The sequence below is a fragment of the Mirounga leonina genome, unplaced genomic scaffold, assembly GCF_011800145.1.
Source record: "Mirounga leonina isolate KUSES-001 unplaced genomic scaffold, KU_Mleo_1.0 Mir_175, whole genome shotgun sequence".
NCBI classification, from domain to species: Eukaryota; Metazoa; Chordata; class Mammalia; order Carnivora; family Phocidae; genus Mirounga; species Mirounga leonina.
Window position 1 is genome coordinate 31,161,085 of NW_023270453.1, and position 24,954 is coordinate 31,186,038.

At 49.5% G+C, this 24,954-nt stretch overlaps 1 protein-coding gene across 1 annotated transcript in view; it reads left to right on the plus strand.

Moving 5' to 3' along the window:
- SNX29 (sorting nexin 29) overlaps nucleotides 1-24,954 on the plus strand; it is a 497,051-nt gene that overhangs the window by 387,507 nt on the left and 84,590 nt on the right. Inside the window, exon 18 of the mRNA XM_035022295.1 lies at nucleotides 15,055-15,195. Within this exon, the coding sequence (XP_034878186.1) occupies nucleotides 15,055-15,195 (141 nt within the window). The remainder of the gene's footprint in view (nucleotides 1-15,054; nucleotides 15,196-24,954) is intronic.

The window sequence follows — 24,954 nt, forward strand, 5'->3', positions numbered from 1 at the left end:
TTCCCGCGCAGGATCCCGTGGTGACAGTAGAGATCATCTCTCCATTCCTCTTCCACAGCCACCATAATGGAGGCCAAAGGAAAGTCCGCATATGATGCTAAAAGCTCAGGTTCTGAAGGTCAGACAGGTGGAGGTCGAATCTCTGCTCTGAACCTTTCTAGCTGTGTGAGTTTGAGCAGGAATGCTAGTTGTCAGACCTGGCCGGTTGTGACTTCCTGGCTGTGGTGGCCAGCTGGGCCCCAGGACTTTCTGGAGTGTTCTGAGATGATTTGTACAGGTGTGTGTGTGCACCTAGTGGGGACATGTGTGTGGTTATCTTTTTTCAGAAGAGAATCCATAGGCCTTAATGAGTGTTTTCGGGCGGGGGGGCGCCTGTCCCCAGGAAATGTGGAAAGCTTCCGAATGCTGGTCTGCAGGGACACAAGGCAGGATAGGGGAGCTGCTCAGGAGCTCCCCCCACATGCAAACTCCTGCAAGGCGGGGACCTTCACCATCTTACCTGCCAATGGCTTCTAGAAGATGCTCTGTATGTCTGTAGGCCAAGGGAGTGTTTGACTCAACTTGCTGGAGTTGATGGTGACAAATCCTTTGCCCTCGTGCCACCTTCTTTGGGCAGTGGGCCAACATCTCCGACAAGGCCCGCTTTCCCCCTTCGTGCCTCCCCAGATAGCCATGCAGTCATGGAGTCGGTCTTGCCTGTGTCTGTCTCACAGTCAACAACTCATCGAGTCAGCCCCTCATTGGATTGCTACTGATGTGATAGATGCATCATGCACTGTGTCACTGGGTGGTGACAACAATCAGTGAGGAGATCCTGGTGTACCCCATTGTACACCTGCTAAAACCAGGGCTCGGAAAGGTTAAGCAGCTTGGCCCTGGATGAGCTGGATGGAGTCCCTGGGCTTTCACTTTGGTTCCCTGGAGAGGGCCCTACCCACTCGGGGTGGCCAGGAGCTGTTGACCCAGTGTTGCTCTCTCCTGAGATGTGAAGAAATGTTCATCCCAGCCCCATCTTGGACATCAGGAACTTTTTTTTTTTAATGCCATCTTATGGGTGTCATTATGAGGGAGAAATGAGCACATGATGCAAATTAACTGTGTGATGATGTTCATGGTCGGCATGCAGGCAAAATTTGGTTGTGTGGGGAGATAAAAGAGGGTTCCTCCTAATGACTAATACGTCTCCTTAAGTGTCCATGAGAGAGAGGTGCACGGAGTGCTCACATCACGTCGGAGATGTTCTATTGTTCTGTTTGTTTTTCATTACTCTGAAATGATTACTGCAAAAATTCTTAAATTGGATGCTTTTCAAAGAAGAAGATTAAAGACCATAAGCAGAGGCTTGCAGCTGTGTAAAAAGGAGCCTGCATCTGTGTTGCTCAGGGAGGCTTTGGGTGGAGTAGGGCAGCTTCACCTTGGGCTCTCAGTGGGGGCTCTGGGGTGCGTCTGCCAGGCTCCCCCCACGGGCCTGCATGGAGCTCACTTGGCATCTTGGGGCATTTCTTCCCCGGCCATCCTTTTGGCATGATGTAACTGAAGCCTCCTAAATACATTTCAATGGGGGACGGGTCCTCATGGTACCAAGGGAAGGGTGCTGAGGCATACTTTTGCTTCAGCAACTGCCTGAGAATTTGTAGCTGTTTGACTAAGGATCAGCTCTAATTAGAGATCTGGTATTCATTATCCACATATTTTGGTGGTGGTTAGAAACAAAGTCTTGTTTCTTGAGTGAGGAGGCAAGTATTTGTACTCCTGGTGTTGGCTGCAAGGTTGTCCCAGGATCACTGGGCTAGGGTACAGGAAAAGCTTTGCATTGTTGTGCAAATGAGTAAAAGGGCCCATTAAACTCAGAAAGAGGAATACTTTGGGGCAAAAGGAGGAAGTGTCCTTTAGAGTGCTTTACCAACCTCCGTCTCTGAGAATTGCCCCAACATACACTCACTGGTCCACAGTGGACACCCAGCTAGGGGAAAACTATCTGGATAGTGGCCTAATCACATTCTCTTTTGGTTTGAATTCTTTTGCGTGTAATGGCAAAAACTTCATCTTAAAGCGGCTTAAATACAACAGTTAGTTGATGGGCTTCTGAGCTGAAGGGTTTAGGTATGGCTTGATCCAGGGGCTGTGTGCCTCCCCCCGCCCCCTCCCCGCCCACCACCACCTGCAGTTCTCCTTCCCTCTGTAATGGCTTTCTTCTCTGGTAGGTTCCCCTTCTTGTGGTCATCAGCAGCTCTGAGCTCATATTCTTACAGGCCAAGAATAACTAAAAAAAACCCTCTCAGCTCTTTCCCAGTCACACACACACTCCAGATTGGCCTGGCGTGGGCGAAATGTCTGTACTGTGGTGCAGGTGGGCTTTGACTGGTCACACCTTCCTCTCATGCCTGCCTGTAGGCTGAGAGCTGGCGTGGGATTCATGGGAAGCACAGAGACTGAGGTCGGGTAGGGAGTGGGTCCCTGGAGGAGAACTGAGCTGTTGATGCAGGCAGTGAGGAACAGCCATGTTCACCCCAGGCGCTCTCTCCTGGAACCTTCAGGATTGGGCAGGCTTGACTGGGCTGCTCTGAATGTCTGTGGGGCTGGGTTTGAGAGGTGTCTTATTTGGACCGTGAGCTCAGAAGTCAAGAAAACAAGCTATGGAGAGACTGAGCAGAATTGAGTGGGCGCACACACAGAGCGGGCGAGCGTGGGCTCTGCAGCCACCTGCCCCCTTCTGCATGGCTTTGTGGCTCCTGGTCCAGCCCCACAGAAGGCCCAGCAGCACTGCCAGCCCTTGGCGCTCTGAGATGCCCTTGTGTCCTTCCAGTAAGTGCACATTTCCTGGAAGGCATCATGAATTGGTTTCTCTTCCTGGCCAAGAAGAGTCCGTGACTGGGAAGACAAGGGCCAGGGACACCGTTAGACCAGCTCACAGGGTTTCTCTGCAGGAGAGAGGCGCCCAGCTCCTGGTCTCGGGGGAGATGGAGGTGCCAGAGCAGAAGCACGATGAGACAGAGCCAAGTCTGGTATGAGTATATACCGAAGGAAGCTATCAGTTCCTTAAAGGACAATTAGCAGCAGTGGGAGAAGGAGGGTCATTCTTAATCACGTTAGAAAGTGACATGCTTTCCTTGCTGAATCATTTCCTTGCTGATGGATGGCCTCCCTACCCCATTCGTTTATACAAGAGCTGCTTGCCTGCGAGACACTTGGTCACACAGCCCACATCTTGGAGGCCAGATGCAGTGGTCCCAGCAGAGCGGAAGCTCTTCATTCAGAAGCCCTGAGACCATCGGGGGGTAGCCATTTCTTTGCTGCCTGCAGAGTTGAGTGCACTGCTTGTCCAGACGCCACATTCTCTTATAACGATTTCTTTCTTACTCATCTCCTCAAGAATATTTGATGTGGGAAGGGCCTGGTGTAATCAAGCAAAGCAGAAAACTCCTCTTGTAGCTTTGGCCTAGATAGCCCCTCCCACCTCCCTCTTCCTCGGGCCGCTCTTCCTCCTCTTTCAAGGCTTCGCTTAGACATTATCACCCCCTCCAGGAAGCCTTCCTTGATGCCTTCCACACTGAATTATATGCCCCTTCTTGCCTCCTGGCCTCCTTTGCTTCCCTTTGTCGTAACTTATTCCCCCAGACTGCAGTTTCTGTTTTTCTGTCTGCCTCACAAACGTGTGACCTTCTTGAGAGCAGGCACCTAGCTTTTGCTGATAACAGCTAACTTCTGTTAAATATTTACATGCCGAGCAGAGTGGCTGATCTTAGACACAATTCTAGAAGGAAAGTGCTAGAATTGTCTTCACTTTACATTAAGAAATTAGGGCTCACAGAGAGGCTTACTAAATTACTTACGGCCACATAGTAAATGGAGAAGGTGAAGTCAGTCTTTGAATCCAGGCAGTCCTTGTCCCCAGACCGTGCATTAGAATCATTGCTCCAACCATTGGCCCACCTCTGTCTCTGTGCTTGCAGCCAGCACAGGGCCTGGGCGTGGTAGGTGCTCAGTGAGCACGGGGTGGCCCGCAGGAGCTTGGAATGCCCCGAGCCGGATGTGCTATGAATGCCCTGCTCAGCACAGAAGGACAGTGTCTGAGGGGGTTTTGCCGTTTTTATTCCTGAGAGCGAGAGGCAGGTTGGGTGCCCACTGGAGTAGAGGCATACAGTCAGAGAGCCTGTTCTCATCACAGCCCTTCCCCTCATCAGGACAAACAGACCAACTCTGGTTTTAACTTATTTCCCCCACCGACAGCTTTCTGCAAGGCTTTAGTTCTGAGCATACAGAGTACAAACAAACAAACAAACAAAAAACTTCCAATCTATCACAGCAGTATCACCCCCTGTTGCGGGCCAAAACAAGTTTAGGGCCTCAGATCTTCCAAAAGGGTTTTACTTTAAATTGGCCTGTACTGAATTCAGCCAGTATGGAGATCAATAGGCAAGCCTCCTGGGCCCAGCTCTGGCTTCACACGGCTGGGTCTCCTGCCCCAGGGAGAGCTGCCTGCTCCCCAGTCTTCAGTGAGCTCGCCCCTCCCCACCCGGGGCCAGCTCTGTGGCCCAGCTCCTGGCCCCTCCTTCCCTAGCCCGTTCCCTGTTCCCTGGGGAGGTTACCTCTTTCTTCCTAAAGGACAGAGATAGTCCTTTTGTTTCCGGAGGGGGCCATGCATTTCAGATTGAGTCTGTATCTAAAACTGTGTCCGATTGTATTTGGAGAAAAGGAGGGTCAGCTCTGCACTGTCTTCAGTGTCCACCAGAAGTCCTGCTTACTTGAAAAATGTCTTAATTTTTCTAACACCAAAGTCAGTGTTCAGTAGAGGAAAGAAATTTGGAAAACTCAGAAAACATTAAACCATACAGATAATAAAAATCCATCAACATGAAGCAATAACCACTGCAAATGTTTTGATTAGAATCCTTCTGGTCTTATTTTCAGGGATATAATTGCACACATTCACACATGTGATTGGAATCTTACTTTTCAGTGTATCATAAATAGACCCTAAATTAACTTATTTCAGAATAAACAGATACCCAGCTTCTGCTTCCCCCTTTCCCCTACCCCAGGAACACTTGGCTAGTATTAGTGTCTGGGAAGAAAGAAGCAGAAGACTTTGCTACAGAGTAACCAGCTTTCAGCAAGAGACTGTATCTCCCAGAGCACAGGGCTAAGGGGGTACAATGTGCATGACTCAAATATCTAGACTGCAACATGTGACCAGCGGATGAAGTCATACTTCCTTTTAAAATTCCCTGAATATGATCATTGGAGCCCCCAGTGGCTTGATTGCCGGAAATTAGCTCCCATCAAAATGGCTCCAGCTATTTCTGAGTTTTCCAGGGACTGTCTCATGTGCACTCGGGGCCTCACCCCTTGTGATTTTCTCCGTGGTCCCTGATGTCGCTGCCCGTGCTGAAGAGGACCTTCCTTAGGCGGCCAGGCTCCTGTGCCCAGCTGCCCACCAAGGATCACTGCCGCTCCAGCTTGGGGTAGGGGAGGGAGTACAGTGCTTGCTCTTCCCTGCTCCTCAAACCCAAATATGACAGCTGGGGCTGTTCCTTACGTTCCTTCAGCACAACCAACACCAGGCTAGAACTTTTAGTAAAAGCGTGCCAACCATGTAGGGATCATGGCCAAGAAATATGACGTGAGGGGAACTCTCAGTCACGGCTCCTAGATGGAGCTCTCCTCAAGTCCAGGCCCACCTTCAGGGTTTTCTGAAGCCTGTCTCCCTGCCTCGCTTCTGGTGCCCGACTTCCTTGAGAGGACTCGCTTACTGCCCCACCATGGGAGGCTTCCACGTGGTGCCCAAGGCCCGCAACCATGAACCCCAGAGCACGGGCAGCTTCACACGGGTCTCCTCCTTAACTCTCTGGCAGAGGCTGGGGTTAGCAGTGGTTGGAACTGCAGGGAGCTGCAGGGGCCATCTTGCTGAGCGGGGTGGGGGTGGGGGTCCTCGGTGGGCTCTGAGGGGATTGGAAGGTCCGTTACCTTAGCAGGGGTGGCATGACGTGGAGACCGGGCCCCTGAGTCCTCCGAGAGAGCCCGTCCTGCATCTGGCCCTCATCTGAAGTGGTCCCGCCCACGATTTTATCTCGTGCCAGGCTTTATTTTCGAGACAAAGTTGTGAGTTGGCGGGGTCAGGAACTCAGTCAAGGGGACCAGAGTCCTCACCTTTTTCACTAGGTCTTGAGTGGGAGAGACAGGGTCTCGAAGGGAGAGTGGATGCCCTGAACCCTGGGTCCAGTTCCCATCACCGCAGAAAACACGCAGGTGCAATCCGGTAGGAAGGCTGATCTCTGGGTACTGCTAGCCCTTCCACTTGTGGAACTGTTGAGACTGCTTTGCAGTGTCAGAGACAGCAGTACTTGAGCTGGAGCATAGTGAGCAAGGTCTGTGCGCCACGATCCTCTCCCTGAAGAAGCCGTCTGCTGCTCGGCCGGTGTCCATGATCGTGATGTCGCGTTCCCGGTAGCGCAGAGACTGGGCTGGGTCCGGTTCACTTGGAAGGTGCCCATTCGCTTTCCTTCTTGGAAACGTATGTGGGGGCTTGTGCCGGCAATTCTTAGCATAGACTGCCATTCCTGCTTCACTGGCCTGCCGAGTTTACATAACCCCGGGCACTAAAAAGTCATTTTTCTCCAGCCAAGTTATTTATTTTATTCTTGGCATCTGGCTGCTGTAATATCACTCCATCAGCGTGGTCATATGGTAATTCAGGCATTTGGTTCTAGCAGTGAGGACACTTATAGTTAATAACACATGAAGCCATTTCATTAAAAGGGAAGTTTTGTTAGGACACATTAACACAGGCCGCCAACCAAAACACAAATCATTTCATTCCTTGGATATTAAGGAAGCGAAATGAATTAGGGACCTAAAGCCATTTTTAAAAGAAGCTTTGTTATCCTAATATCCTCTGACTGTCTTTGCATTTAAGCATGTGCAGAAGGGCATTGCAATTCAGAGTCGATAGCACGTTCTTCCTCTCAGTTACAGACAACGTGGCTCTTGGGTGTAGCATCAGCTCAAGGACTTGTTCGACTACCACCTCCCCCTCCTCGGGTCACATTAGGCACGTCTCTTGGTTGTTCCGAGTCTCTGTTTTAGGGCCTAAAATTGCAGGGCTTTGGTGAAAATTGTAGGTAAAATCTGTGGCACTAAATGTTACATTTCCTATAAGTCCAAGGAAGTTCACCCCATTGAATATCACACATAAAGAAGCGTTCGGTGCCTTGGTGTGGGAGTTTGGACCATTAAAAAGGGGCCTGATGTTTGAAATGGAAAGGCACGCATTGGGCTGATGCTGAAGAAAGCAGGGCAGCCTGGCGTTTTGTTTCCAAAACCAGCTGTGTGTAAATAAATGAGCCATCATCCCCAAGCTCTTGCTGCACTCCCATCAGCAGTTTCTGTGTAGGGTCTGATCCTCGCGGTAACCATGAAGTACCCCTGTGAGGTCCTCCTCCTAAAATAGCACTCTCGTCCGTGACCCTTGGTGCTGGTGTGACAAGGGCTGTGTAAATACCAGGCCAGCCCGCAGCCCGCTGAGAGACAGCGTACCGAGGTCCTCCTGCATCAGCAGCCCCAAGATCGCTTCCCCGGCTGTGCTGCAGGACTTGAAAACCCACCCAAGAAGGTCACGCACTGAACTCTGCTGCTTCTGTTGATGGTTTTTTGGAAGCAAAGGAGAGGCTTAACTGCCCAACCCACAGGCTCTGCATTATGTTTGCGTTTCCTCGCCTGCCTAGCATTTGACAATTAATTAGGCATGGTAATTACCTGCTGTAATTTTGTGATTGCACATCCTATAATTACCCCTAATTCTGTAATAGGGAAGTTCATGTACACAAAGGCAGACAGCGACAAAGGTGACGGTGTCACGATGTGAGCAGTGCCTGCCAGGCCCAGGCCAGGCCCAGCGTCTCACAGCCACACTGCAAAACACTGTTGTCCCCATTACACAGATGGAGAAGCTGAGTCCTGGGGTGGAGTACCGGCCGCAGGGGCACAGCTAGCCAGGGGAAGGGCTGGAATTGGAACACAGGCCCGTCTCCCTGCACAGCCCCGGACCTTCTGCTGTGTCCTTCTGCTTCTGCAGAGGCGGCCTCGGGTGTCCCTGAGGTCAGCATGTGCCTGTGCTTGGCAGAGCCTTGAAGTAGATCTGGAACCTCAGGCCACTGAAAAGCAGGTTTTAAGTCTTCATTCCCCCTCTCCCCTAGTCCTCCTTTATACGTATGTGTGCATGTATCTGTATATACATACGTGTGTGTGTGTGTGTACATGACTCTCCATATTTAATCGAGGCTTGAAGAGGTGAATTAACTTACCCAGGACCGCTTGGCTAGCAAGAGATGGAGCTGGAATTCGAACCCACATCTGCCTAAGGCCAGAGTCTAGTCTCTGGACTCCTCCCCTCAACACTGACCTCTGATTACGTGTCAGGTCCTCATGGATGCTCACCCACTACAGTCTTGTTAAGACCTCCTGAGAACGTAAATTTGGGTAAAAGCTCAATCTCCTGAGAATAGTGAAGGCATGGCTTTGGGTGGGAGGGCTTTTGCTTTGAATTCTAGGTTTAATATAAATATCAGGTGCATAAATCCCATGTTTATCGTTCAGTGGATCTTTACTTCTGTATATATCCGTGTGAGTACTGCCCGGAGATACAGGGCATTTCCAGCAGCCAGAAGGTGCTTTGTGCCTTTTTCTGGGTTCTGTGTAAGGATCCTTGCCGGCGTGTAGGGTCATGAAGTTACTCTCGTATGTTCTCTCCTCGTAGCTTTATCATTTTACCTTTCCCATTGAGATCTTTGATCCCAAAAGACATGAGTGCAGAAGCCAAGCGCGTGAATGCCCGTAGCGGCCTTACCCATAACAGCCCCAACTGGAAACAAGCCGAATGCCCACCCCAGCAGAACAGGTAGACAGACTGGGGTGTGTGTTCCTACAGTGGGACGCACTACATGATGGTGAACGACACATGGGTGCTGTGCCCTGTAGCATGGAGATCCACACAGACACCGTTTGGAGTGAAAGAAACCAGACACAAAGGAGCACGCTACGTATTAGATGAAGTTCAGAAACAGGTGAAGAAACCGGGGCGGGGGGCGGTGTGCAGAGAGTGCTCAGCAGAGGAGGCTGGTGGCGTTGACTAGTAAGAGGGGCATGCGGGGGCAGGTAGGAATGCCCCAGCAGATGTTGCTAATCTTCTAAATGGAAGTGTTTCTGGAGGCCCTGTCTACACAAGTGTTGGTTGTGGATTCAGTTCATCGAGGGCCTAAAGTCCCACCCCTCCTTGCCCCACAGGCATTGTGAGGGTAATTCTTCCCAATAGGAAAGAAACCTCCAGATTCAAACTTCCTGTTAAAACACAGAAGAGAGGGTTTGCCCTGATTCCTGATCGAAATATTACCCTCCTATTTTATTTTTCTTTTGCTGAGTCGAGGCGATTACACCTGAAGTGGCTTTTTTATTGCTTGTTTTAGAAGGGAACGTGCTTTTGCTGGAAGAGGTCAATTCTTGTTATTCCTCTAAGGAATTATTATCTTTATGGCTCAAGCAGAAGGAATGGAGGCCTATCAAACTTAATTTGGAGGGGGGAGCCCTTAAAATAAAAACTAAAATCCTAAGAGTTTTGGACGTAAGCACTTTTAATTCTTCAGTGAAATAAATGCACAATTGGGTTAAGTGTAATTCAGGGACAACTAAATTTTCAGAGAAAGTTTTCCAGTTGTGGATGCTAAAAGCATTGCTGTTGAGGATGGACCGTTGAGGTAGTTTGGCAGTTTTGATGGCATTAGGTTTGATGGCATTAGGAGGAGACATGTGAAGGCACAATTGGGGCGTGTGGTACCAAAGGGACTGTTCCGAGGACATCTGATCTGCCTAGGGAAGGGGCATGTGGGACACAGAGCTATCGAGTAGGGACCTTCCTTGCCAGGTGCTATTCCCAGCTGCCAACACGACTGGCTTGGGATTCCTGGGATCCTGGGGAGCCTTGAGGACCATGGCACTGTGCTGTCATGGGAAGTGCCAGGCCTCGGCATCAGGCAGACCCGAGTTCTCCCAGGCAAGTGACCTACCCTCTCTGAGCCCATGTCAGCCACTGTAGAAGGAGCAGGCTCCCCATCTGCCTTGCAGATTGAGATGGGGATGGAGGAGGAGGTGTGTGCAGTGCCTGGCACAGGACCCAGCACACAGTAGGTGCTTTGTGAATGGCAAGCAGGAGCTTTGAAGAGAATTATATTTTATTGGAGTCCTGAAAAAATTTTTTACTCCCCTGGGTCTGGCAGTGGGCCACTCCACTCTTGCTGAATTTCTCGTAGAGTGTCATAACTTCGACTGCCAACCAAGGAGGTTCGGATTTGACCAGCGTCCAGACAACAGCAGAAACAGAGAATGGGTGCTTTGAGAAGAGCAACTAGAGGCTTGTTGTAGTGGCCCAGGCAGAGGGATGGGTTGTTAGGCCCTGTTGTTCAGTACTTGGACATGTGGGTGAAAGAACAGGACTGGTCAAAGGTGATCTGCAGGTCTCTGGCTCAACTCTGGTTCATTCCCTGAGAGAGTAGGGTCCCAAGAAGAGGGAGGAGTGGAGTTGCAGTGGAGGTCGTGGGTTCAGATGTAGACATGATGAGCTTTATCGAGTCTGGATCTGGAGCCCCTATCAGAGGTCCAAACTAGAGATACAGATTTGACCTAAGAAGGAAGTTGGAGTCAGATGTTCGTGTAGGGGAGAGGAGTGTAGGGAGTGAGAACCTCCATCCCTGGCATGGGCAAAAGAGGAGATGCCCACATGGAAGAGCAAGGAGGGGCCATCGGAGAAACAGGGACTCATCACTTTCATGGAAGGAAGCCATAGGCTCTTGAATGTATTATGAAGAACCGAGAGTCATAATTTACCAGTCACGTTAGAGATGCCTGTTTTTACCGTTATGTTAGAGGTTTTTAAGATGTGCATTGACATTCGCTACTTGCAGGTTACACTCGCTGCTTGTCATCGGAGATTTTACTCTCCAGGCTCTTCTTAACTCATGCAGTTTTAAAAAATGCATTAATCTACTGTTTTCCCTTCCAGTGTAGTTGCTGTGTGTTTCTGGAAGGTGTTAGGGCCTGTAAAAAGCTGAAGAAACAGCCCTCACAACGTGTACCCCCAGAATGGTCTCTCAAGAGTCCCATCTTGATGAAACTAAGGAAGTTTTATGCTCCACTTGTGCCTACCCCATCTGGACGTGACCTTCCATCCAGTTGGGTTGATGTCAACCCTGGCCCCTTCCTCCTTCCCCAGATTGATTTCCACGTCCTCTGTGTGGGCACCTGCGTGATCCCAGGCCTAGCTGCCCTGCTCGTGTGTCCGAGTTTTCCCAGCACCGCTGTCAGTCAGTTCCATATTATAGGGGAGGAGACCCATAGTCAGAGAGGAGGCTGTGCTAAGTCTGTGCTTTACCTCAGGGGTTTCCCAAGAGGCCTGCTATCTCAGTCCATTCAGTCTGCTCTCACAAACCACGGTAGCCTGAGGAGCTTAAACACTTTATTGCTCCTAGTTTGGAGGCTGGGGAGTCCACGATCAAGCATCAGCAGGTTTGGTGTCTGATGAGAGCCTGCTCTCTAATTCAAACACAGCATCTTTACACTGTGTCCTCACGTGGTAGAGGGGGCGAGGGAGCTCTGTGGGGTCTCTCTTACAAGGACACTAATCCCAGTCATGAGGGCCCCACCCTCATGACCTCATGACCTCCCAGAGGCCCACCTCCTCACACAGTCACGTCTGGGGTTAGGATTTCAACGTACGATTTCTAGGGGGACATAGACCTTCAGACCCTAACGTCCACTCATCAGAATCACTACGGAAGCTTTGGAGCACGACGGATTCCTGGGTCCCAGAGGGTTAATGCATCCCAGCCAGCGGCTGATAGTATTTGGAAAGCACTGCCCCTTTCCACACCAGATCTTGGATGTGTCCATGGGAAACTAACAGTAATGAGTACTGAGTATCTAGATCGGGGGTTGGCAACACGTTTTTTTTGTAAAGGGCCAGAAAATAAATATTTTCAGCTTTGCAGGCCATATGGTCTTTGTTGGAACCACTCACTTCTGCCGTTATATTTCAGAAGCAGCTATAAACAATAGGTAAATAAATGGATGTGGCTGGATTTGGCTCATGGGCCATAGTTTACCTCTACTGATCTAGATAATTAACCTTGTGCATGATAATCAGACAAGCAGTTGAACTTGCCATTCTCCAGGGGATACTGGATTTATATAACAATATACTACAGGCAGACAGAGTCCATTTAGGATGTGGCAGGTTGGAGCTGCATTCAGCCACCAGGACAAAGACCTCTAAATTCAAGATGAATAACTCTCTTTTGTTAGAAAAATTTTTTTGAGTAGATAGTCTAGTAATTGTTGTGGTGGCTCTATAAGGACAATCAGAGACCCACAGGCCCTTCTGTCTTTTTCCATAATTGAGATGATCTCATGAATACAAAATGTCTATTGGAGCTCCAGTCATCATCACATTTGTGGGAAAGAAAAAAGAAAGGAAGAAGGGTAAAAGGGCACTATTAGCTAAGTCAGATCTCTCCTAAGGGCTTCCTTAGAAGTCCCAGTGATTTTTGCTTACATCTCATTACCTGCTCTTACCTTGAGGTAGGCAGGAAAATGTAGTTAAGTTTTTGTTTTGGGTTTTTGTTGTTGTTTTGTTCCTGAACACACTGCTATCTGCAGAAGTACTGGGGGAAAATGGAGACCGGCTGGGCAACTAGCACTTGCTGTGACCCAAGAGGACCCAAAGAATGCCCCAAATGTGCTTCATTAAAGTCCCCTGAACTCCGTCCATTGGGTTTATTTGCTAACTGATCCATTGTGTCTCAGTTTATAGAGACTGAAAGCCTGAAGTCCCTTTTCTCCACAACTAGCCAGGTCCTTCCAGATGCTTCTGGAGTCTTATAATTGGGCTAACAGTCCCATCCGTCATCATACCACTGCTTGGACACCCCGTGCCAAGAAGCCTTTTGAGCTAAACCTTTTCTTCTTGGCAGCTTTTTTCCCCTTTGGAAATCTGCCTTCCTCTACTTTGTATCTGCTGGAAGTCTGCTTCCTGGGGTCATCCAGAAAACGTCACCTTGGTCTTTCCTCTGAGATCTTTGCCCCCTCCACCCTGAGGCTCAGATTGTTACCCTTCACTGTCTTCCTTATAATTTGGCTGCAGACCCTCTGCTCAGCCTTACAGTGTGTGAACCACTGGGTTCTTGTTCTGAGCAGTGCATCTGGGGTGGAGCCTGAGATGCGGCCTTCCTGACATCTTCCCACGGGATGACGATGCTGCTGGCCCACCGACAGCCCTTTGAGGAGCACGTGATCTGGGTCTTTCTGAACGTATTTCCATTCATCTTTTAGTAGGTGGCAGCCAAAACCTAACTAAGTTGGTATGGTCATTGTAGAATAGAGGAGGATTTTTAGCTCATTTATCACAGAATGTATCCTATACCTTTCAACGAGGTCTAAAGATGACATAGGCTTTTTTGGTGCTCTCCCATGTTATTTCCTTAGCTCAGATTTACTAAAGTCTGGAAGTCTTTGTCCCACAGGCTAACCCTGTGCCGTATTTCCCCATCTTTTACTTATGGGGTTGGTTTTTCAGATTTTATTGTAAAACCTGACACTGATCTTTTTGAATTTCATCAACGTTGGATTAGATTCATCCCTCAGGCCAGTTGAGATCACTTGATATCTGTCATCCAGTATATGTGTTGTCTCTCTCAGCTTGGAGGCTTCTAACTAACTTGACAGGCCTTTGTTTCTCTATCTCATTCCCCTGGAAACTTTCTGTCCAGTAATTGGAGTTCTTTGGTTTAAATCATCTGTCCTTCATCTTGTTGACAAGAGTATTACAGGAGACCCGCTATCAAGACAGTTGTCTTGCCAAAGTTCAGATATGTGATGTCTGCATTTGGGAATACTGGGTGGTTTTCATGTAGATGCAGAATTATCACTCACATCACAGATGCCTCTTTTTATTATATTAGAGGTTTTTAAGATGTGTTTTGGCATTTACTGATTACAGATTACAATAGCTATATATCATTGGGAACTTTACTCTCTGGGATATTCTTGTATATATATATTTTAAATGCATTGATCTCTCTCCCACTTCTGTTTTCCCTTGAGATGTAATTGCTGTGTGTCCCTGGAAGGTGTTAGGGCCTGTGAAAAGCTGAAGAAACAGCCCTTAACAACGTGTACCCCCAGAATGGTCTCTCGAGAGTCCCATCTTGATTGAAACTAAGGAAGTTTTATGCTCCAGTGGTGCTTATCCCATCTGGACGTGACCTTCCATCCAGTTTGGGTTGATGTCAACCCTGGCCCCTTCCTCCCTCTCCAGACTAATTTCCTCCTCCTCTGTGTGGTGGTCTGCGTGATCCCAGCTACACTGGGACTTGCCGACCCCTGCTTGTATGTCCCAGTGTTCCTTGGAAGGAGGTGCTGTTAATCAGCTGCATCTTACAGATGAGGAAGTGCATAGCCTGAGAGGAGGCAGACTCTCACCAGCAGTCTCTCACCGCTATAATATGCATGTGACAAAAGTATGAGCACCGTCTCTGAGATCAGCTGGATTGTTTATCTCTGCAGATACTAGGAAGTGATACACAGTGTGTTGTTCCCGTAACCTGCCTGATTTATTCTTTCAACCTCTTTGTTGACTGAGTACCACTGAAGCCCTTCCCTACTAGGCACTGGGCATCTGGTGGCTTGGAAGATGGATGTGGCTCCCTGCTCTTTTATGAATAGAGCATGACCAAAATCCCACCCCTTTGTAATGAGAGCTTTTTTTTTTTTTTTTTAAGATTTATTTATTTATGTTAGAGAGGTGGGGGCAGAGGGAGAATGAGACAGAATCCCAAGCAGACTCCGTGCTGAGTGCAGAGCCCAACGTGGGGCTTGATCCCACCACCCCGAGATCAGGACCTGAGCCGAAATCAAGAGTTGGACGCCCAACTGACTGAGCCCCCCAGGTGCCCCTGTAACAAGAGCTTTAAGGGAGATTCACATTTTCTTTCTCTTTCCCTTTCTTGCCAGGTCTACATCCGGATAAAAGATGATGAGTGGAATGTCTATCGGCGCTACACAGAGTTCAGGAGTTTGCACCACAAGTTACAGAGCAAGTACCCTCAAGTGAGGGGCTACAGCTTCCCACCCAAAAAGGCCATTGGAAACAAGGTACTGTCACCGCGGGGAACCAGGCAGCTCACGCACCAGTGCCTGATTTGCACACATGCTTCTGTAGCCCGTGACTCGGAAGTTGGTGAATACAAGAGAAAAGAGGGACAGAGAAAACAGTCGTAATTCCATCACTTAAAGACAAGCGTGTTATGTTTTGTTTGTGGGCGTCCTCTTAATTCTCTAGGGCAGGGGTCGGCCAGCATGTCTTGTTAAAGGGCCAGAGAGGAATAATTTTTGGCTTTGTGGACCACAGCACCTTGGCTGAAAGTACTCAGCTGTGCCCTTGTAGTGTGAAAGCATCCACAGCTGTTGTGGGCACAGATGGACGTGGCTGTGTGTCAATAAAACTTTATCCGTAAGAATAGGTGGCAGCTCGGTTTGGCTGATGCGTCATAGTTTGCTGACCCCTGTTCTGGGCCAAAATGATGTTTTCCGGTTTTTATCCATAGTTATGATACTTACTTGGACTCATGGATGTGGGGTTATTTCCCAGTAAAGCTTTCTCAGAGGAGCTTCCTTCTGGTATAGGGTTACTTCCCTTAGGAAGGTTGAGAATTGATAATGACCTGATTTGTTTCCAGGTATTCATCCAGGCACCCTAGAGAAGGGAGGTGCTAGCCCTCCACAAGGCTGCTGGTTGCTGAGGGCTCGTTCCTCCAGCAGGTGTCTACTGAGCACCATTACAGAAGGCGGTACAAGGGGCTGGAGCCCAGGGCCCAGGAGGACAGGCCTGGGCCTGGCATGGGGCCTCGCATTGTCTGCTTCAGCCCGATGGCATCATTTTGTCATCCCTCACATTAGCTTAGAGCAGCTGTTCTCCCTCTTGGCTGCGCTTGGAATCACGTGGGGAGCTTTCAAAGCTTCTGAGACCTGTAGGCCCCCACGCCCATTAGGATTTAAGGTCTGGAGTAAGGCAGGGGCCCTGAGGGCTTTCAGACATCTCCAGGCGGTTCCAGCATGCAGCCCAGCTGGAGAACCCCTGGCTTCGAGTCCGGTAGGAGACGGTGACAGGTGCACAAATGCAGTATATTAACTAGCTTGGCAAGGGCAGTTTGGCCAGAGGAGGCGAGGTCGTGACCCTCCTGAGGACAGGTGAGAGAGAAGCTGGGCCTTGTTGTTAGGGGGATCCCTCTCCCACCGTGGTTCTCAGAGTGTGGCCCCTGACCAGCAGTAGCGGTGTCATTACAAATACTGATTTCCAGGCCCCGTCCCTGGCCTCCTGAAATATAAGCTCTGGGGCTGGCGGCCCAGAAATCTGGGTGTTGATCTGTGTGGTGCTGATGCCCGAGCAAGCATGAGGACCGTGGTGCTCTCACGTTGACAGAGCCGTGTGGCAGCTTCCTTATGTGATGCATTTCCTAGTTTCTCTCGCGACAGAGGCGCCTGGCTAGGGTCTCCTTGGATCTTTCTCGCAGAAAACCAGAACAAGTGTGGCTGTACCCACTGCCAACACTTGGGGGTTCCACGGGGAAAACTCTCACTGACTGTTCCGTTTACATGTCCGTGTATTTCTGTGCTTAAACCAGGTTAGAAACCTGATCACGTCAGGGTCTGTTAGATCTTAATTAAAACTGTTATAAAGCAGGTTTATCTGAGGCCTAGAATAAATGTGTCATTCCATTTTTTCCTGAAGATAAGTGGAGTTCAGCCCATAAAAACGGAAGACTGAGAAGTTCTACACTTGTTCACAGCAAGAAGGACAATAATTCTTATGAAAAGAGGGGAAAAATTATGTACTGATTTAATCTAATGACTTGCAAGCTCATACAAATCTTGGGACCCATCCAGAACGTCTTAAAATGTCATAAAACAAAACCCTGCCTAACCGACGTATTATCATTATAAGATAGTCTCATTTGCAGAAAGCATTACACTGAGGCAGACTTTCCATGACACCTTCTCTGAGGTATGCGGCCTGTCTGTATCTCACTAAGGGAAATTAGTACAAGGGGGAGCTGGGGATATTCCAATGGTGAGACGTCTTGTGTTGTGTTTTTGTTTCTAGCGGCTGCCATACCAAGGTGGCACCCACTGCATGGTCTAAAAACACAAATTTATTATCTTATCAGTTGCGGCCGGTTGAAAGTCCAGAATCCGTCTCCCTGGGGTAAATTCAAGTTGCTGGGAAGGGGCTTATTCTTTTTGGAGGCTCCAGAGGGGAATCCTTTCCTTTTCTAGCTTCTGGAGGCTGCCCGCATTCCTTAGCTTGTGGCCTCCTGTGTCTTCAAAGCCAGCAACCACAGGACTCTGACCTCACCTTCTGTCACGGAGTCCCCTCTCCTTTTGTGACTCCTCTCCCTCTTCTAAGGACCCTGGCAGTGACGGTGGGCCCACCCAATAAGCCCCAAGAATCTTCTAGCTCAGGATCCTTAACAAATCTGCAGAGTCCCTTTGGCCAAGTAAGGTGAGATACTGTCAGGTTCTGGCATTAGGCATCTTTGGGGGCCACACATTGCCACATGCTTTCTCTGCAGACCAAAGCGACTCCCTTCCCACCTTGGATCTCGAGGCAAGCCTTGGTGTTACTGCAAACTTACTTAAGACAAACCTACCCACCACCACCACCACCCAGGAGCAGGGACTGCACTGACATTCCCCTCTGAGGTGGGCCGTCCCCAGCCCTGCTTCACGTTCTCCCATCCTTGTCAGTCCTGGGACTGACTCTCAGCAGCAGTGGGCTTTTGCCCCATGAAATCTGTGTCAGTAGGGTACTATCCCCCCCGCCCCCACCCCCACCCCCCTACCCAATGCAACACCGTTTGTGAATAAAGGAGCTTGGGCATTAAAGGCACCGACTTGCTGGGTGTGGCCCAGTGATGGCCAGCTTGTACACATGCCCTGGCCTGCTGGTCCTTTACTAGATTGTCGGTCCTGCTCCCCATGGTCAGGGGTGGACCTGATAGTTGCCTCTGTTGCTCAGGAACCTGACAGCTCATGAGCAGTCATGGGGCCTCTTGTCTAGCCTGTGTGGCCTTTTGCCTTCGAATTGACTGGTTAGCCATGACTATACTTTGATGCCCTCTCTCCCTGCGCGTTTGGCTAACTGAGACATACCCACTTCCCTTTGGCTGCTACCCAGGACAGATCTGAGGGTTTATCTGGTTTTCAAGGGCAGTTTGAGTCAGCCTGCAGGACTGCAACATCCAGCAAAGGCTACTGATGAAGTCTGTTAAGAGACAAAGCCCGCACTGGCTCCAACCAAGCCTATGGGCTCAAGGTACCTGCCTTGATACCCCGAGGACAAGTTCTCTAGTGAGTTTTTATTCTAAATCGGCCCAGAAAAGTCAACCATGTCAGCATCTTTTCCTTGGTTGGGTCACTTCAAGAACGTCTCACTTGCCACTTGTAGCATTAAGATACACAGACATGACTTTTTTGTGTGGATTGAGTTACGTGGACTTTGCTACTGTAAGCCTTGCACCCATTAAGTGATTCAATCCACAATCCACAGAGCTGGATAGTATTTAAGAAAATGTTAACCAGAGTCTAGTTTTTTTGAATTTGCCACATGAGTATATTTCTAGCCTGAATTTCTAGGTGTTTTCCTAACACTGTCTCCATGGTTAGTGATCTCCCAATTGTAGAATTAAAATGTCAGCTTAGTCCAAGTTTTAACTTTTTAAAAAAATTATTTATTTATTTTAGAGAGAAAAAGAAAGAGAAGAGAGTGAGCGAGCAAGTGCATGAGTGATAGGGAGGGGCAGAGGGAGAGATTCTTGAAAAGACGCCTCGCTGAGCATGGAGCCCGATGTGGGGCTCAATCCCACAACCTATGAGATCATGACCTGAGCCAAAACCAAGAGTCGGACACTTAACCAACTGAACCACCCAGCTGCCCCCAAGTTTGAACTTCTTTTGATTGATAAAATAGCACGTTTTATAGTTTGTGGATGCAGGATTTGTCTTTAGCAAAGAATTTCTTTTGCCTTAGTATGTCATGCATGTGTTTAACTATAAATACCCAGAGCGCTCACTGGAGCTACCCTGCCTTCAGGTACCAGATCGAGCCTAAATCATGTTGAGGTAATTTCCTGAATATCAGTCCACCACTTGATGAAGTTTATTCCTTTGTAGCTGAGTCAAGCAAGCCACGGTGGTTATATATTAAAGTTACTCATTAAATTCAAAATATCACAGGCGTGGGGCTTGTTTCAAGATAGTCTTCATTAGGCTGGAGTAACAACTCCATGATCTTGGCAGCTTAAGCCAACCAAGGTGTGTTTTTGGCTCATGTTTCATGTCCATTGTGGGTTGGCTGGGAGTTCTGCTCATCACAACACCAGGAGGCTAAGGACAGGGGCAAATCAGAAACTGGCTCTTAAAATCTTCTGCGCAAAGGTGATACATGTTCATTCCACTCATATTTCATTGACCAAAGCCAGTGACTCAGCCAAGCATAATGCCAGGGGGCGTAATGCCAGAACTAGAATTTTTACGATCAGCTCTCATGACCCCCACAGGGGTGGCACTTGTCTTGAGCCACATTTCTGGGGATATAAGGTGGGGATGATAGGAGAACACAGTCTCACCAGTTCAAGACTGGTATGCCAGGTCCTGTGGGTCTCCTTCCATAGAGTCGTAGTTCAGGTGCTCCCCTCCATCCCAACCCAAGCCTGGTCCTTCCTGGTGTGGGCATCTGCACCTTTTTCCACTCTTGCCTGCCTACCCTCCAGTCCCCATGCTGCAGCCACAGTGAGGTTTGTATGACGTCGATCAGATGGTGTCGTTGTTGATTAAAACCCCCAGTGGCAGCCATGGCAGGTAAATTCAGAACTCTTCATGACCTTTGAGATGTCCCCCCATCTGTCCCCCACTTCCTCTCCTACTTTATCTCCTGCCCTACCCTCCTCCTCTACACCCAGTCACACTGACCTCCTAAGACTTCCATGCTGTTCTCACCTTGTGGCCTTTGCACCTGCTCTTCCCTCTGCCAGAATTCCCCCCCCCCCCCCCGCCCCGCCAATCTCTGCATGGATGGCCCCTGCGGTTCATTAGATCTCAGCTCGAATTCCACCCCTCGGGGCAGTGTTTCCAGACTGCCCTCATTAGTGCTGCCCCTTCAGCCACCCTCCCACCCATGACCCATTAGTCTGCTTTAATTGTCTCCTGGCACGGACCATCCATCCAAGTGATTGGCTTGTGACCTTGAGTAGTGTTGTCTCTGTCCTGGAATGCAAGCTCAGGACAGCAGGGCCTTGGTCTGTTCACTGCTCTCTCTGCAGCTCCTAGAATAGCACCCGGAGGCCCAGAGAGACTCGTGGCCTGAATTAAGGACTAAGTGAACAGGCATTAAATGGGAAAATTTCCCTGCTATTTTCTTCTTCATGTCACTGGGTCTCGGTGCAAATTAAAAAAATCTGAATTCCCAAAGTGGGTGGAATAATTTTGAGGGTGACTTGAGGGGTTGCTCTCACTCCACTTGGAGTGAATGTGTTTTTTGCAGAATGGGCCAGAGGCCGGCAAGCCTTTGCAGACCAGGAAGGTGGCTCTCTGACAATCTGGGGGAGTTGCCTGGCAAGCTCCCCATCCAAATGGACTTTGCCAGCATGAGGGATTGGGAAAAAGACTCATTTTTGATGATGCTCCTCCAAGTTTGCATGATTGCTCAGTGAGAAATAGATTTGAGAGGCTGTCATTTCTTCTTAGGATAATGGAGTCAGTCTCTGAAAGTTCATTTGGCATTAAGGCAAGGCAAATCGCTTTCCCTGGAGCTGCAGATAATTCAACTTGTTGGAGAAATTATGCATTAAAATCCTCATTAAAAACACATACACCAGTGTGTGCTGGAGGAACCAACTGGTGCTCACCAAGCCACGGAAAGCACCTTGGCAGCTCGAGAGGAACAGACTTAAATGCAGCCCTGGGGGCAGCAGGTCCCCAGCAGTAGGTACCTGCAGTGGTGGGAACATCGAAGCTGCTGAGTTTTTTCCAGTTAGAAATACTTCTGGAATGTAGGGGTGTCATGTTAGGTGTCGGGGGACTAAGATAGTCTAAAGTAAGGTCTCTGTCTTCACAAAGTTCATGGCCTTGTGGGGACAAAGACCACTAAATGGGCTCTCATGGAAGAGTCCTGTGATCAAGGGGAGGGAGGGTCCCTAGTGCGCTCCAGAGGGGGCAGGGAGCAGGGCTGCCTTCTGCAGGGGGGCGAAGTGCTCAACGGGACAGCAGGATCCTGGCAATAAATCTTCCAGGTGGGAAAGCAGAGTCAGGGGCTAGCCTTTCCTTCTCTGTACCCTGTGTTAGCAAGAGATTACCGCAAACCTAGCAGCTCTAAGCAGTACACATCTGTTATATTACATACAGTCGAGGAGGCCAGAAGTCGACACGGGTATCACTGGCTTGAAGGCAAGGTATCAGCAAGGGCTGCGTTTCTTTCTCGAGGCTCTCAGGGAGAATCCCTTTTCTTGCTTTTTCCAGCTTCTAGAGGCTTCCCACATCTCCTGGCTCCTCCTCTCTTCAGTGCTGCGACTCTGTGACCATCCTTGTGTGGTGGGGAAAGGTTCTCCCCTTTGAAGGAGTGGGATTAGTCTGGCCACACCACCCTGAATGTGCCGGATCTCGTTGGAAGGAGTGGGATTAGATTGGGCATGCCTGGGTAACCCAGGGTCATCTCCCCATCGGAGGACCCTTAACTGAATCACCTCTGCAGACTTTCCTTTGCCCTGAGCACATTCACAGGGATTAGGGTGTGGAAATTGGTTGGGAGGGGGGGCATGTTTCTGCCCACCTCACACCTCTCTTCCCTTGTCTGGGGTATAAGAACGATGAGTGTTACTTTACAAACGGGAAGAGGGAGGCACAGGGAGGTGACAAGGCCACCTCACTTGGCACCATCAAGGTAACACATGGGCCCAGGCAATCTCCAGGGATCTGCCATGGAGTGCCGTGGAGGGCGGATGAGTGTAGATGACTTAACCCTTGACCTGTGGTGGACACTGACTCCCTTAAGTCAGTCCCTCGACCTCGGTGGTGTAGAAATCTGCCTCTCCCTCTCCTGCTCCGCCGCCCTCACCCACAGCCCACCCTGACTGACTTAGGGGCCGCTTGTACAGCTAGAAACTGCTGCCCTCACGGTCGATCCAGAGGCTTACATAACCTTCCCTCGTAAACCTAAACATATGGAGGGCTAGTCCCTCGTTCATTTGCCCATTTATTCGTTTATTCATTCAACAGGACTTTGCCAACTCTGAGAATCAAGCCCAGAAAGAAAGAGGTTCCTACTGCTTCACTCACTGTATGGCCTTGGACACGGTCCTTGAACTCTGTCTGCCTCAGTTTCTCCCCTACGTCCCACTTCCCTCCGGTGTGGTCATAAGGACTTGCGGTCCTTATGGTAACCTTACCTCAGGGTAAGGGCTGTGGACGTGTTAGTGAAAGGGGCGCACCAGCTGGTACTGAGGCAGAACTGGCCGACAGAAGCAGGTCGTCGGCACCGAGGGTGCATTGGACGAGCCTGACACAGGGGCGCATCCACAGCCCTCACAGCCTGCACCTCCCCGTACAGTAATACCAACCATCGCGGGCCAACGCGAGTGCACAGCGGGGGCTTGGTATTCAGTCTTACACTGTGGGATTCTTGCCACGTCCCATACAAAATATCTTCGAGGTGGGGAAGCCGGGCGCAGAGGCTGCAAGCATCCTGCCCAAGGTCCTGTAGCTCCCTTCAAGAACTGAGTGAGATGCCTGCTAATGCCGCCACGCCCCTGCACCTGGGTCCGGAAGCCGCGTGAAGCCACCCCCAGGTCTGGGAGGTGGTTGTGCACCAAGGGACACGTGACGACAGATCTCTGTGGGGAGATGCAAGATCTCGAGGGTTTCTGCCCGAAGTTCCGTCACGTGGAAAAGGATCCAGAAGACCGCAAATTTGGGAGAAAAAAGAAGCTCCAGCTGAATGAAGCCATAAACTCAGGTTGTTTCTCACTTGACACTCTGCCAACTACTGTGTAAATAATCCTGGTACTTAATGTATTAAGCAAGAAGAGTGAAATTGGGCTCATTATACATCACACATTTGTGTTTCGCTTTAATGCAGTAAAACCCTCTAAAGATATTTTCCAGGAGAGCGGTTGCTAGAGTCATCTTGCCAGAGAAGCGGTCTCAGGAGAGAAACTTTGAGGAGCCTCAGACTTGGACTGTGTATATGCATACATAGGCAAATATGTGTATGTATTTAATAAGGGGGGCTTCCTTGGGAGTACTTCTTTGTAATACCAAATTAAAATCCAATTAAAAAAATCAAGGTCATTTTATGAACAAATAATCCAGAGCCAGCAACAAGAAGTGCATTTTCTCTCTGTTCCCATCCTGCGTGTTTTCGGCAGGTAGCACGTGGAGAGGTTGAATCCAGGCTGATCATTTTGGTGATCTCAGGCCATAGACCTTGCAGGTGCCACCACCTGCAGGAAGACTTCCCCAAACTCTGAGTGTTAGCTGTCCCTCAGGCTGCCTGATGGCAGCCTTCTCTCTCCCCACCAACCCCGTGGAATTAGAGCAGCACCCGGCCTAGGCAGTCTTGGTCTTTTCAGCATCGCACGCGGCGCCTGGTGCACGGTGGGTGCCGCGTGAAAGGTGTTTGATGAGCACAAGAACTCAAGCCACCTAAAGGCTGCTGGGAGACACCAGAGTTGTGCAGTCCCTGGTTCTCTTTCTCAACCCCTCCCTCCCTCCCTCTTACGTCTCTGGTAAGTGTTCAGAGGAAGATGGACACAGCACAGCGAATATCTGCGTGAGGCTCTGAAGAGACTTCCCATTCACCACGCCTGGTGACAGAGAGGAGTTATTTGACCCGCCTGGGATCTGGCCTTGCCAGTTCACCAGCCAGATGCGGCGGGCTCCCTGTCCTTTGCCCATCTCAGGCTGAGCTCACAGCCTCCCATGCTGCAGCGGTGAACCCAGTGGTTTGGAAACCAACACGAATTACAAGACCCTTGACTCTCTGCTGGGCATTAAGTGTTGTCCAAAATATTTCCGGGGCCGTTAAATTATTTGTATGTCATTATTTAATCCCTCTTTCCAGCTCTGAAGGCCTTCTGATTATACTTAACCCATGTTATATCTGTTTTTTCCCCTCACTTTTTTGGACAACTGATTAAAATCACAACCTAGAAGAGTACTTGTCAGCTCTTAATCTCTTCTTGAATAATTGAGAGTAATTGCTACCTCCCCCTTCAGTATTGCCATTAATATGTGAGAACTCTGTACTGCAGTCTTCATTCATCTTCAACAAGCTAGAGAAAACATTTGTAGTTTTTCGAGTTGCCACCATTGATCTGCGGGGTTCCAGAATCCCTTGTGTATGGAGGAAGCGGTCCCCTTCCCCTTGACGTCCTCACAGGCCATTTGCATTTTTAGAAGGCCCACAGTACAGAGGTTAAGAGTTTGGGCTTTGGCATTGCACCGGCCTCCCTTTGGACCCTATCTCTGGTACACACCGGCCGCGTGACCTCCGCGTGTCACCCGGCCCCCATGATGCTCCGTTGTCGCAGCTGTCACGTGGGTTGAGGGTGCTTGCATCATGGGATCTTGTGATAATCCATCCAGCACATCCTGAACCCTCAACTGGTAGCTTAAAAAAAAAAAAAATGGGTCTGCAGAGGAAGCTCGCCAATTTGGTTTCTATTCTTTTGTAATTTGTGTAACTCGGACATGGGCATGCTTGGCTCTTCTTTCTTCCCCTCTCCTCCCTCCCCTCTACATTCTCCTTGCTTTGGCGTGGTGTGTGTGTTTGTTTTCTGCCCTTTTTTTATTATTTTAAAT